Source organism: Nannobrachium achirus, assembly GCF_963921795.1.
Source record: "Nannobrachium achirus genome assembly, chromosome: 11".
Taxonomy (NCBI): domain Eukaryota; kingdom Metazoa; phylum Chordata; class Actinopteri; order Myctophiformes; family Myctophidae; genus Nannobrachium; species Nannobrachium achirus.
Window position 1 is genome coordinate 24,292,485 of NC_137820.1, and position 15,007 is coordinate 24,307,491.

At 42.0% G+C, this 15,007-nt stretch overlaps 2 protein-coding genes across 2 annotated transcripts; one reads left to right on the forward strand and one right to left on the reverse strand.

Moving 5' to 3' along the window:
* Positions 1-517: 517 nt before the first annotated feature.
* Positions 518-2,482, reverse strand: bhlhe41 (basic helix-loop-helix family, member e41; the record flags this gene model as incomplete). The annotated part of the gene is made up of 5 exons (XM_080736961.1): positions 518-1,506; positions 1,693-1,804; positions 1,921-2,028; positions 2,244-2,310; positions 2,415-2,482. 5 exons carry the CDS (start codon positions 2,480-2,482, stop codon positions 518-520), a joined length of 1,344 nt encoding a protein of 447 aa, XP_080593087.1.
* Positions 2,483-6,459: 3,977 nt separating this feature from the next.
* On the forward strand, positions 6,460-11,041 carry sspn (sarcospan (Kras oncogene-associated gene); the record flags this gene model as incomplete). Its single annotated transcript, XM_080736351.1, has 3 exons — positions 6,460-6,534; positions 8,487-8,573; positions 10,679-11,041. Exons 1-3 carry the CDS (start codon positions 6,475-6,477, stop codon positions 11,039-11,041), a joined length of 510 nt encoding a protein of 169 aa, XP_080592477.1. The 5' UTR covers positions 6,460-6,474.
* Positions 11,042-15,007: the final 3,966 nt, after the last annotated feature.

Below are 15,007 nucleotides of genomic sequence, written 5' to 3' on the forward strand. Positions count from 1 at the left end.
TTTACTCAAGTACATTTAGAATTCCAGACCTTTACTTGTAACAGAGTATTTCTACATTATTAGTATTGATACTTTTACTTAAGTAAAACATTGTAGTACTTTTTCCACCACTGCTGTGTGGACACAAACATACAAACGTGTGGTAGTAGTGTGTCAATCATTGTCGACAATCAATTAATTATAATCTCTTACAAGTGCAAAAGGCACACAGTGCTGTCACAACTGTTCCCTCCCACCAAGATATACAGTATACACAATCGCTACTGTAAAAGTTCATCTTAAAACTATCTTCATCATAAAAAACGAGATTACCATAAATTTCTTAGCAGAATGCACAAAAGACAACAACAACAACAACAACAACAACAACAACAACGATAACATACATTGGCTGCACACACAGTGAAGTCCTTAGTGTTGAGTTTAAATTGACACTGGGGATTTGACTGTGCCGATAAATGAGCCGGTTTTACAAGCAAAGACAACAAAATAAAACCCGTATTAAACCGTCATGTGATTATGTACCGTCATTGCTGTTCTCCTGGGCTGCGTGATCGCCCTCATCCCCATCATCATCACCCCCGTCGTCACTGTGACTGTCCTCATCCCTCTCCTCAGACGAGGTCGGCTCGGCCCCGATTGACTTGTTGTCACTGTCGGGTGACTGCGAGTCTTTGGAGTGACAGGAGCCTTCGAAGTTACTGTTCTTGCTCTCCGCCGAGAACCCGGGGAAGCCTGACGCAGCTGCAGCAGCAGCGGCAGCAGCGTGCGACTGCGAGGGGAGCCCGGCCGCATACAGCCAGGGGAAAGGGGACGTGAGGGCGGCCGCGGCCGCCGCCGGGTACACGTACTTCTCCATGCTGCTCTTGTCGAACATGGGCATGTAGGACGCCGCCACGGAAGGGTTGATGAAGTAGAAAGGCATGCAAAAGGGGGTCTGCTGCCCCACCGCGCCGGTTATTCCCATCAGAGAGTTCATGAACGCCAGATCGGGCCTGGCCGGGTCCATCCCCGACGACATGCCGTTTCCAGCCCAGTTCATCTTTGGTTTCTTGGCAGCGCGCTCGTCCCCAAACTCTTGTTTGACTTTCACCGCCTTATTGGGTCCTTGTTGCGCCCTAGTGCGCTCGCAGTCTTTCTCCCTGCCGTCGCTCTTGTCGGCTTCGCCGCCGTACCCGCTGTCCGTGTCCGTGTCGTTCTCGTTAAACTCCCCGGCTTGGGTCCTCTGTATCACCGGCACGCAGTTCAGGCCCTGCGCGTCGGGTTTGTGCGCGTCGCGCTCCTGTGCGTCCCCGGCGGGTAGCTGGTGCTGGATCAGAGGCGCGCCGGTCTGGAACTGCGTTAAGACCTTGTGGAGATGGCCGATGAGCTGAGCGCACCGCTGCTCTCGCGTCGTCCAGTTCTCGAACTTGCTCAGATACTGCAGGACTTCTTTGGCACACGCCTGGAACCCGGAATGGAACGCATCCAAATCTGCGTGAATGGGTGATTTCATGGGCCGCTCTCCTATGGGAGATCACACAAAGAATAGAGTATAGGGCAGGCATTTAATAAAAGTCCTTTCACACAAGCTATTTAAAAGGTTATGTCAGTCAACTCCACTGGAACTGAACCAAATGTGTACATTCTGAAATGTTACAAAAAGTTGTGAGAATGTAACTTTTAACTATATGTATGCACGCACCGACTTACCATTCTGTAGAGCAATGATCTTCTGGTGCTGCTGCTCTGTGACAGCTGTCAGCGCGTTGAGATGCTTCAACGTTAACTCCAAGACAACTGCCTTCTCCAAATGTCCCAGCGTCTGTGAGAGGGACAAGAAACAGGTCCATGATTAGCTACTATTCATCACACTATCATTGTGTGATAAAGTACACTTTGACGCGGTTCTAGCAGCTTTTAATGGATGAAGGATCTCACCGTCAGTTTCAGATGTTCGGGCAACAAATCCTTCAGCTGCCCAATACATTCGTTTATTCTGTCCCGCCTCTTCTTCTCTATCAACCGGTGTGGCAACTTGTATGCGTCCTGATAAGATGGAAAACATTTAGCCTAACGGCACCAGAGACTGAGACAGCTCTAAATAAAGTACAGGTCAGCAATTAAAACGTGGTAGGCTGCGGTTAAAATCACACTGACTGTGCTTCCATGAACTGATAAAAGCCACGTTATCAGAATTGTAACATAGCTGTACATTAGCCTATATATATTCCATACAATAAAAACAAATTAACTGTCCGCACCTTTCCACCATCTTCGCGCTTCATTCCTCTTTTAGATTTACACATGTAGAGAGAAGGATAATCCACCCTAAAGTAAACCAAAATGCAGGATTAGTCTCTACAGTTGTGTGACTTTTATGTCAACAGCTTATTAAAATAGTTTGACGAAGTTTGCCAAAGCGATCGACTCACCCCAGGAAATCGGCGTGATGATGATCCAGAAACGCTCTCTCCTGCAAATGCGGTATTCTTTCATCCATGACTTCGTCTCCCGTTTGAAGTCTCTTTGGAAATGTTTTTGTTGTTATTCCAGATCCACGGACGGACAGGGACGGCGGGAGATGTTGCACAACCAGCGTCCTCCTTTAGAATGATGTCTACTTTCCTCAACTGCCACTTTCCTGTGTGTGCGAGAGCAGAGCGCACGCGCGCCTCCCGGTAGGAGCTTCCAACTCACGTGCAGCCTGCACCATGCACAAAGTCTGCTAATTGGACCTTCTCTGTGCACTATGCCTATAGCTGTTTGATCAATATAGCAAATAGCAGTGGTGTAAAGTAATAAGTAGACTACATTTACTTACCATTTTGAGGTAATTGCAGGCTACTTTACTTGAGTATTTCCATGGCAATTTCCAATTTACTTCTACTCCACTGCAGAGGCAATAATTTACTTTTACTCCACTACAATTATTTGACAACTTTAGTTACTACTTAGATTGTGATTATTATTACAAAACACACATTAACCACTTCAGCCCTATTATATTTCGGCCATCTGAAAGTAGCCGATCTACAAGCTCACAATGCGTCATGATATGCGATTGATTGATTGATTGAATATAAGTTTGCATATAAGGGTACAGAACAGGCCTACAGTTCACTGATACAAGGTCAACTAAAAGGATAAAGACACACAAGAAAGTCTTAGGCTTGTTTATAAGGGTCCCTTTGTACTCAATTCATAAAATGCTTGTAGATCTGCTATTTTCCATATATTTGTATCCATCTGAAAATGTGAAATGGGACATTCTGCATGTACAATTTGTCCTACTTTTGTACATTGTACTTTTGTTCAAGTACATTTTGAATGCCAGACTTTTACTTGTAACATAGGCTATTTCTACATTGCTGTATTGATACTACTAGACTACTGAAGTAAAATATTTGAGTACTTTTTTTCCCCCACTACTGGCAAACAGCACGTTCTCGGCTAGCTACTGCAATTATGATTCGTGCGTAAAATGTCCAAGACACGCCACTCCGTCACACCATGCAGGCTCCTCACTCCTCAGCCTCTCCAGAACAGAAAGGAACACATGGATATGGAGGTATGTAAACTAAAGTATTAAAGGCGGAACGTCACAGTGAGTGACTGAGTGAGTGAGTGAGTGCGGGGCGGTCACTTTGAACAAGGCAAGCCGACGTCAGTGGCGTCAATTCAGAAAAAGCTAAGGTATGGCAACATGACTGGTGTCCAGTCATGTTGCCATACCTTAGCAAGAGGCATGATACACTTATTTTAAGAAGTACATTTTATTTTCCCCCCCGTTTCTTGGGCTGGATATGGCAGCCTGGAATGGTTGTTCAAGTGCAACTAAACTTGGGCATGTTAGTAAACGTGCCACAATTAACAATAATGCATTGCACTGCACCTGTGCAGCTGACCTGCGGAACCTGGGAATATACCATTTTGTCAAGATGGGGAGAATACAAGTGTGGAGAATATAATTAGACTATAATAGGCCTACCTTGTTAAAGTGACCATTTCGTGAAATTTATTTTACTGTAATTTAACAACATACTACTAACCAGCACAGTAGACAAAGAGACATTCATGGATTTATGTTTAAAAGTAACTTTTATTTCCCCTCCTGGACCGAGGGTATGGCAGCTGCATATACCCTGCCATACCCAATTGACGGCCCTGGCCGACGTGTTTCTGCGCGTGTCTGACTTGCCATGTGTGGTCGTGGTGTCCCCGGAGCCGCGGATTCCACTCAAGCATGCGCGCCCGCCGGTTTAAGTGCCTCTCCATCCGCCATAATGATGAGCTGCGTTGTCAGTAACCATGGTAACCCATGACACTGACTATGCTGTGTGCTCAGAGTCAGTCGACCCAGACACGTGCATCGCAGTTCCTTATCAAACTGTCCCGCCTATGATATGATAGAATGGATAATGCATGCGTGTGTGTGCGCTCTTTCCCGCCCGCACTTGGGGAGTAAAACTTTTTGAATATCACTTCTAATGTTGACATGTTGTTGTTCTTTGAACGACATCAGTGCCGTTTAAGGTTTGGAATGGATATGGATGAATAGGTTACACATCAGAATCAGGATCAGAATCAACTTGATTGTCACATACCTGCCTTGACCATCACATCACAGATCACACTATTACAGGTGTAAAAGAGTGGGCGAAATATTTTTCTGTGCAAGCTCTCAACATGCAGTACAGGAAGAGTTAGCTACATGGAAAGACAGAATAGAGAAGAAAGTAACAGAGAATACAGAACAAAATAACAGGAAGGCACAGGCCTATCTGATATACAACGTAGGCAGGCTAAATATGTTCATGATTTTGATTATTTTGTGCAATGGATAGATGGCACTACAGAAGGAAGACATGTTTCTTGTGCAGGTGGAACATAACAACATCATGTGCATCATTAAAGTGATATGGATAAGTAAATGATATTTAAGACAGAGAAATGTCATGTTACGTTAAAGTCTTCAGCAGGATTTGCCTGGCCATGAAAGGCTCATGTGCCTCATAATGATGAATGATTATGACCACAAAAGTGTTGTATGTTGACAAATATCAGATGTCGTTAACTAATGACACCTGTCGAATTAGGCTATGTGAAAAAAATCAAACCTTGGTTCGAAGTGAAGCGGTGAATTTTCATTCTATGTGTTCTAGATTAGATTCATTCTAGAGCTATGAAATCTGTGTTCTAGATCTACACATTCTGTGTTCTATATTTTTATGAATTCTGAATGATGAATGATTTTGTCTGGAGGGCCAAATTGGCATGTGAAGCTTGACCAATCCTCAATTGGTCAAGCATGCACGGGACATGTATAGGACAGACAAAATTGACCAATCAGATGGGACAGACATGTACGGGACAGACAAAGCCACGCCTTGGAAGCAGCTTTCACAGCTTAAAAAAAAAACACTTTTAAAGAACATCTTTTCATTGCATTTTATGACTATTCGAGTGACCATAAATAGTTTTATTCTGATGAATACCCCCACCATTCATCACTGGTAGACTGTATTGAAATACTATCACTATACCTATAATAATAATTTGAAAATATAGGCAAAAAGTGAAATTAAATGCGTGTTACATTCCTTACATACACAATGACGTCTCGGTGTATTTCCACCACTCATCACACATGTTCTCATAATTTTCATAGTGGATCAGTGACACGTAATGCCCTCTCACATGTCTCATGATCACATTTCTTCTTCCTCCTAATCATGTGACTCGCTCTGGCCTGCAGCGTATGGCCCTTTTGTGTAACAGTGTTGACAAAGAATGATCCAATAACCCTCCCCCCCACACCCACTTTAGAACGTCTCCCTGCCAGTCTTTATTTAACCTGCACCGGGTGATTTCACCCACCCTGGCATCTCCTTCCTCCCCTGCAAAGAGATAACTTCCCATAACAGCGCTTCCCACTCCAGTCGTACGTTGGAGTCCCCCTTTACTTCCCCCCGTCGTTCCCTCCTCTTCCTTCCCTCCAGAGTATGCCGCTGCTCTATATGTGGCAATGGAGCCGCTTGAGGAATCCACTCCAAATGTTTTCCATATTAGTTCAGAGCCTTCTCTGATTCCAAATAGCAGCCAGGCTATGGGCCTCTGGTGAGAGGAGACCTCGGCAGGCAGTGGAGGGGAGGAGAAAGGGGGGGAGCGGTGGCCAGCAAGTCCACCCCAAACAGCACAACAGTGAAGTCGAGAGCGAAGAGCAGGAAGAGAGACAGACACCGAGAGAGAGAGAAAGAAAGAAAAAGAAAGAAAGAAAGTCAAAACCAAACGGCAGCCATTTGGAGAGCCAACAAGGCAAGGCGGTTCTAAAGCAATATGGGACAGGGGGAGAAGAAGAGGATGAAGGAGGAGAAGAATGACGAAGGCCCGGCTCTCGAGGACGCCCACAAGTGCTGGGGCTGCCGCGTCCCCGCGCTCGTCGCCCCCCTCCAGCTGCTGCTGGGGGTCGCCGTCGCAGTCGTGGCCTTCCTCATGCTGGCCGTCAGCCCCTCGCTGATGGCGAGGGAGACCCCTCACTGGGCCGGGATCATTGTAAGCCTTGTCCTTATTGCACTAACACCGTCTCCACACACGACAGCCGACGTGTTCTGCATGGAACCTCACCCTGCTGCATGACCCTCACACAGTCAAATCTGAAGTGTTCATTTAACTCTGAACGTGCGAAAACGGTCCCACTCCGGATTTCACTGTGTGTATGCCCTCCCCACTTGTTGTGTCTATCATCTCACCTCAGCTCACCGCATGTCAGCATGGGCACATACTGTAGTAGGTTAGACTTGGCTGGGTAAAGAACACGCAGCACTGTCAGTGTAAAGCGAGGAAAACCCAGTGGTATTGTCCTGCTCTAGAAATCGCAGGCACTTCGCCCACAAACACACTCGACTTGATCTTCACATCCATCTCCATTTTCCAATCCTGCTTGCACCCTATACCCTTGTCTCTGTGCTGGTATGTGTAGGGAATAAAGAATATATGGTGTGTGACAGACCAGCCACCCCTACACCTGTCCCTGTTTCAACCCTGTCCCGGCGTGCCTCGATCCAGCCTGCCCCTTGATGCATGAAGCTATACTGAAAGCCTTATCACCTGTAAATATGTAACGTATACAGCGATTCCCCTCATTGTCATCTCTGCCACCTGTCCTATCCTGTCAATGAACACACACACACACACACACACACACGCACACACACACACGCACACACACACACACACACAGACGGGGGAAAGAAAGAGAAAAGATGTAATCAATCTAGCGTGTTAGTTAAAAGGAGACTGTGTGATTTAGTTCTGAAAAACAAAGTTCCCCCTGAGCAGTATGACTCAGCCATATACAGTGCACTGCACGTGGACACTATGAGTCATGACCATGTTCAAGTCCCTCAAGAACATTGAGCCGTTTTACACAAACAATCTTAAAAAAAGACACATTAAATGATCTACTGTATTTAAATATAGCTCCTGTTAATCATTGCATCAGTGTTGAATTGACATTAAGATAACACTCCAGCAAGCAATCACGCTGGCCTGTTCTGTACAAGTACTGCAAGTGAGCAATATAACCTAATGTTTGTGCAAGAGAGAATATTGTCAATAGAATATGCCATTTACCCTTTCTGATGTATTCTCTCTCATTATGGGACTTATATATTTTCACATGCAAGCTCCAGATATTTATACTGCCACAAACTTATAGTTGATTACACAAAAAAGAAAGAAAATCTGATTACAATTCTTTTTTTTAGATATAATTCTTATGACTAAATGTCCATGCAATTTCTAAGAAAACACATAATTAGTTAAATACAGTATTGAACATTGTCAATATCCCTCATGATCAAACTGCTTTAAGGTCACGAATTAGTCTAAGAACAACATGTTTGTTTTTTGCTTGGTCAGTCCACCATGCTAGCCTATCACAGATCAAAAAACATCTCTGGACACTTCAACATCCCGAGTTAACTCCTCACGAGATTCAGTGTTTTCTGAGAGAAAAACACTGAGGTCACCAGGAACTTTCCAGAGAATCCTGACCGCTTAAGAACCTGGGAAAAACATTTAAATTAGATGCTGAATGTTAGTCACAAGACTCCAATTGCTCAGAGAGAGAGAGAGAGAGAGAGAGAGAGAGAGAGAGAGAGAGAGAGAGAGAGAATGAGTGCGGGTGTGTGTTATCCCAAAGAGGAGAAAAACTATCTAATTTGCTATTGCTGTGATAATGTAAACAGATGACATCTTAATGCTATTTGTGCCATATTAACAGAAGCAGTGTGATGATTGGGGCAAAAAAATCTACATGAAGCAATATTCTTTATTATAGGTGCAGGTGCAGTGTAGTACAATTATTTATGACAGTGTTAAATTATATGAATTAATGTGCATGGATTATGTAGATAGTTTATGCTAACTCAAAATGTTGTGTGATATCATATTAGTGAACATAACCATACTTATATGAAATGCTTTCTGCTGTCTTGTTATAGTTGTGTTTGGTTTCTGTCGTGGGCTTCATCCTGTATTGCATCACCTATCATCCTGATGAGAAGAATTTCATGCAGTTCATTTTTAAGGTGAGTTCAGATGCATTCTCACATCTTTCCTGTAGAGGTGAAAGGAAAGAAACAAAACCTTCTCTAATGGGCAATCTGCCACATCTTGTATGTGGTGCCAAAGTGGGTTCTTTATCAAATGCAAGCCCGTCTCTCTCATTCAACTATAGAGGTTGGAATCACAGAAACAGTCACAGTCTTATTTGCAATATAAGTATACACAGGGCTTTTACCAAACAAAGGCCTCAGCAGAGAGCCATGGTGTATACACTGACATTGCAAGGCTAGCACTACTTGATTGCATGGCTTTATTTCACATTTGAATAGGATAAAGAGAAAGACACCAGATGCATTCCAGATTTTAAGAGCTGTAGGATTCCAAAGGGTAAATGAGTATGCTCACTGAATGTGACTTTATTGCGTAATATAATTGACAGTAGACAATATTGTCTTGAGAATATAGCCCATTCAAATCCTTATTACTGAGGCCCAGGTCCATAGAAGCACAATACCCATAACTGGCTTACATCATCGAATTCTGGAATATATACTGTACGGAGAAGCATTGCAGACAACAAAGTGGTGTTTGCAGGGGCAAGATAAGCCTGTCCAAAACCGTTCGTTTTGTATTTATCACTTTAAAAATGATTTAAAATGGTGAATTTAGACCTTCCTGTAGCCTGGGTCCGAAACCAACTCTTTGCTGCATATCCTCTGCACGCCTTCCTTCATTCATTTCTTCCTATTCTATTCCTAGTCTATTAATATAAAGCAGGACATTTATAATAATCCTGCTCATTGGCCACATGGTTCAATAATTCTTCTATATATTTAGAGTTGTTGGAGTTAGTCCACAGTCAGGTCACAGATTCATAAACATGTCCCTGTTGAAAAAACCTTGGAGAAGCAAATAAAAGCCAAATTTGGAGGGTGTAATTGTTTTAAAACATAATGTTTCATCATGGTGTTTGATGTGTTCAAATGATATGCCTAAAGCCATAGCCATCCTTTGGTGTTTCAAAACATGTTCATGTTTTGTGGTTTGTAAACAACTGCAATATGAGAATGGACTCCTAACAGTTTCGGGGAACATTTCCTTTTAGAGTTGCCCAGTGTTTGGCCAATGCCTAACAATTCCCAATTCACATTTATCTCCTGGTGAACAACAATTCTCCAGATTTCACAGCTGTTTTGAAATCAACATAAGTGCTGTTACAAGCAACATGCTCTGCTTGCATAATTCAATAAGTAGCGTGTAACTGGGAATGAGGGCTGATGTTATATAAGCGATGGATTTAGATGAAGGGTTGGTATTATTGAGATTGTACAATTACATAAACTACAAAAAGGCACTCACACAGCATATGAACAAAGGTTGGACGTATCCATAGCTGCAAAGGTTCACATATTATGAGTAAGAGTCGGGGCCTTAACACAATGCTCATGTAATGTACCTGGATGTTTGATCCCCTATGTGGGAGATCCGGATTCAAATCCAGGTACATTACATGAGCATTGTGTTGTAGTCAATATTCATGTTGTGCAGTCTGTTCACTTACTGTATTGTCTGCTTTGTGTGGAAATAACACTGCCATCTCCAAACCTGTATTACTTTGACTTTACTGGGATCTGAATTAATCATGATGCAACAGACTAGAGCGGTAATCTATTGTCGATGTAAATGATTACAATGTGAATCATTATTGGCTCACATTATTTGGCACACCAAAGGGCAGGTAAATATCCCAAGGCACCTGTATTCATATCTGTACAAAACAGCATTTCTGTAACATTGTATTACTCATATGACTATCATTGTAAACGTTTATTTTTATTTACTAATGCAAAATAAATAGTTTAAAATATATTTTTAAATCATACTGTATAATCTGCCTTTGTATTGGGAAATTAGTACACACAAAGTACTGATATAGTAAGTTAAAACATATAGACTACATTGCAATAATAATGTGTGCTTTTAACAAAATCCCAAGGCACACATGAACTTGTCTCATGACACACCAGGGTGCCTCGGCACACAGTTTGGGAACCACTGATGCACTAGAACCAGTCATTCCTATAATGCTAACCCTCTGCCCTTTGTCTTCTGTTTTTCCCGTCTACAGCTCCTTTACTTCGTCCTGTGTACAATAGGCCTAGTTATCTCCGTCTTGGTCATGGCATTCGCTGGACACCACCACTCACAGACCAGTAACTTCAAGGCATGTGAGAAAGCAGGGGAGGACTGCATATGCACGCTGGACCCGGATGACCCCATTGCCCGCACGTTCACCTACAGGAAGGTCAGCGACTGTGACGTGATTACCCAGACGCTCACCACGTACTTCCTGGTGCAGATCGTGCTGAACCTGGCCCAGGCGTGTGTGTGCGCCGTCGGGGCCTTTATCATGTGGAGGCACCGCTACCAGGTCTTCTTTGTGGGCCTGCAGATTGGCTCTCCCTCCTCCAAGCAGTGGCAGAAGGTGTAACCTCACAACAGGTTTTGACATTGTGACGGCCGTCAGTGGGATGGAGGGAAGAGTGGCTAATGCAGCCAGTAGCGTCAGTTCAGAAAAAACTAAGGTATGGCAACATGACTGGTGTCTTGAAGACACCAGTCATGTTGCCATAGCAATAGCAATAGGCATGATACATTCATTTTAAGAAGTACATTTTCTTTTTTTCCCCCGTTTATACAGTTTCTTGGGCTGGATATGACAGCCTGGTTGTTCAAGTGCAGATAAACTTGGCATGTTAGTAAACGTGCCACAATTAACCATAATGCATTGCACCTGTGCAGCTGACCTGCGGAACCTGGGAATATACCATTTTGACAAGCTGGGGAGAATACAAGTGTGAAGAATATAATTATAATACCTTGTTAAAGTGACCATTTTGTAAAATTTTGCATTTGTAGTTATTTTACTGTAATTTAACAACATAATAACCAGCACACCCAGGGTATGGCAGCTACATACCCCTGCCATACCCAATTGACGCCCCTGGAGGGAAGAGTGGCTTATGCAGCCTGCTGTTTTTAATACTGTATATGTACTTATGGACAGAAGACAAACACTTATAACACTGCTTTTATGGGTTGGATAAGTGCTTTTGATGATCCCAATCCATATTCACTTTTTCCATTGTCTCTTTTTTTTGTTTTTTGGAGGGGGTGCTATAATGACTTAAACTGCACAATTGTGATATACAATATTAACAGCTTTGTATATGAATAATAATTTCTACAATCTATTTTTCTAGTCTTGGTATTTTCTCTGAAATACCTAGCAGTAACCATGCAGTGACAAACAATCGATCTGTATGTACAGTTCAGTACAGTACAAATGCTAGACTAAACTACTTCATTGGCTGCTTCACAGGATGCAAAATGGATTTGATTTGTTACATGTGTCATTCATCTCACACATATCCCAAAACTGTATGAGAGTAATTGAGAGTTAAAGAGTGTGATTCTTTAATGCACAATGTACTGTATGCTCTTTCTCACAACAAAGCATGAATCATGCTTTGAAGGACCACTTCACTCTGGGACAACCAGATCTTATTTTATTGCTACAACTGGTCATATGATGCATTTTGCATCATATGTCCAGTTGTAGCATGCTGAAATACTAAAATATCTAAAAACACAGATTGAACACAAAAAATAACTCAGGATTGTGTTGATCGTGTCCCAAACAGCAATAAAATAAGATCTGGTTGTCCCAGAGGTGAGGTGGTCCTTTAAGGACCTTTCATTATGTTAATGAAAAATGGCATTGCCATTTGCCAACATCCTCTGAAGGACCCGATTTGGAAAACAGGCAGCAAGTTCATAAGCAGCTTCATGTAATTTGCTTTGCAAGAGCTTTTCAGACTCGCAAAGTGAAGCAAGTGGGCACCTGAAGGACAGAATGCAGCAGCACAAATCTTTCTTCATGGTTATATTTTTTTGTTTTGGCTTTTAGAGTTCAGATATAACACTGTAGCTTAAGTCACTGACAACATTTAGCAATGTCGCAATCAAAGCAAAAATCTAATCTGTTTGCATCTCATCTTTGATCTCATCTGGTTTGATGCTACAATACAATAATCATACCAGTGTTTCTCTACCTTTTTCAGGCCAGTGCCCCCTATTCAGGCCCCTTACCTGGATAGGGGGCAGGCCCTGTAACAGTGTTTTCATAAATGGTCACATCCCTGTGACATAATCAGTATCATGTCAATATCATGTTCAGTATTGTGTCTGTAACATGTCTGTATCATGAGACATGACAGCATCATGTCAGTATCATGTTAGTATTATGGTCAGTTTCATGGTCAGCATTGTCAGTTTCATGTTAGTATTATGATCAATATCATGACAATATCATGACCATGATACTACGATACGACCGTATAGGGGTCCCTGCTTCATCTCTCTCTCAACTAATGAGTCCTTGGCCTGAAAAATGTTGAAGGCCCCTGATTTATACAACTATGTAGCAATACTGCAAATCTTCACATCATTGGTAGGCTAAAGCAATGAGCTAGCAGATTTCCATGATCAAACTTTGTTTTGTTGATGTGCAGTTTCACACAATTATGAATCACCATGCTGTCATACAATTTACAATTTAGGCATTTAGAAGACGCTCTTATTCCAGAGCGATTTACAATAAGCAAGGTCATATGCAAATGCCACGAAAAACATTTTGTATAAATGCTTTGGTCCCTTTTTTATTTAAAATGTATTTGGCATTTTTCTATAAAGTAAACAAATACTACAACGACACAGGCTTAAAAAAAACGGACCGCCTGGGCTTGACAGCTGTAACATGACCCAGGGTGGGCTATACTTTATGAGCGCTGAGGTTGGATTCAGACTGGCGCCCAGCCAGTTGGGCTGGGGCATGTGTTGGACACGTGGCTGCTCGTCCCGACCACTAAAGCCTTTATACTTTATTTTTATTTTTTTATTCAAGCACCAAAAATAACCGATCGAGCTCATACAATGCGTTGTTGGCTTGTAGAATGTCTATTTTTTGACACTGTTGTATGCCGAAGTATGCTTAAGCCAGGACTCAAACAGCCAGTAGGAATCAAACTGCTGCAGCCACAAAGGGAGGGGGAACGGGTCAGGGTGGAATAAGGGGTTCTCAGACATGCAGCCTGACCTTTCTACTCAAGTTCATTGTACTTTATTTTATAATAAGTTTAATTTACGTTCCAACTAAAAAAATAAAAGATCAATGAAACTATTATAAAAAGTTGCATAAACCGCCAATATTAAAACAGTAATCCCTAAGAGCCATCTTTGTTTTTTTTCTCATTAAACTCTTAGCAGTAAACCCTATTTTTTGCCTTTGATGTTCGCCTATAATGACAAATGACAAAAATAGGGACGCCAGGTTGAAAGTGGTTAAGTGGCCTGAATCTAGAACAGAGTGGCAAAAGGTAATAGGGCTGTCATTGTTGGAAATGCGATTGAACTTGTAGTGTGTTGGAGTGCAACATTAAATAGAGGATAATGAGAAAGGAAATGTGACTCAGAATGGTGGATTCAGAAGATGTTTTGAACACCAGCATGTGCATTTTCTAAAGCTTTCATTATTGTCATACAGTTTCTTTTTATGAATATAATTCTTTGTGTCAGTGTCGCATATGATTTCCTTTTTTCCTCTCTCCCAACTCACATTAAAATAGATGAAAATACTGAATTAAAAACCCAAACTAACCCTGCATATGCAAACAAACAATTATTGCCTGCAGGTTATCACGTTAACATTATGGAAAAACTGACAGCTGAGTTTAAAGAGAATCTTTGAGCATCACTAATAGTCTCCCTCCATCTCTGTAAAACGGACATGTCACAGAATTTACAGTATAATTATTATTTCTATGAGCTTGGAAGAAGTTAATTGATATTTTTGAATAATATTTTCCAAAGTAAAACAAGAAACCAGAGAACAAAGACTCTAATTTGTGATGCGCCAAAACACATCTCTAGTCTTGTAAGTTGAATTTAAATGCATAATTTGAAGAAAAGAGTGAATATTGCATAGACGTTCTAATGATGGCAATTTCTTATGAGTTTGTTTATCGTACATCATACTGTACCCATTTCTCATGCATAAGACAACACAATAGAAGCATAAACTTGTAGATACTGTAGCTAAGTGTCATCGAGGGCTATTCGTGGTGTTCTGATGCTTGTGGGGTGTTGTGGTTCTGATATAACCATGTGACCACAGTGGCTGAACTTCTCAGCATGACATAGGAAGTCACATGCCAGTCATGTGCCAGTCTTCAGAAAGTTTATTCATATACATAAATTAAACGGATTAGTTTGTTTAGCGGGTGTTTTATTCATCAGTCAAGACATAAACTCAGCATCACAATTCTTAGCCCCTTGAGAAGAAAGAAGACTGGCCAAGATTGTATTGACTGACTGTGGAAAACACAAGTATGTCTGT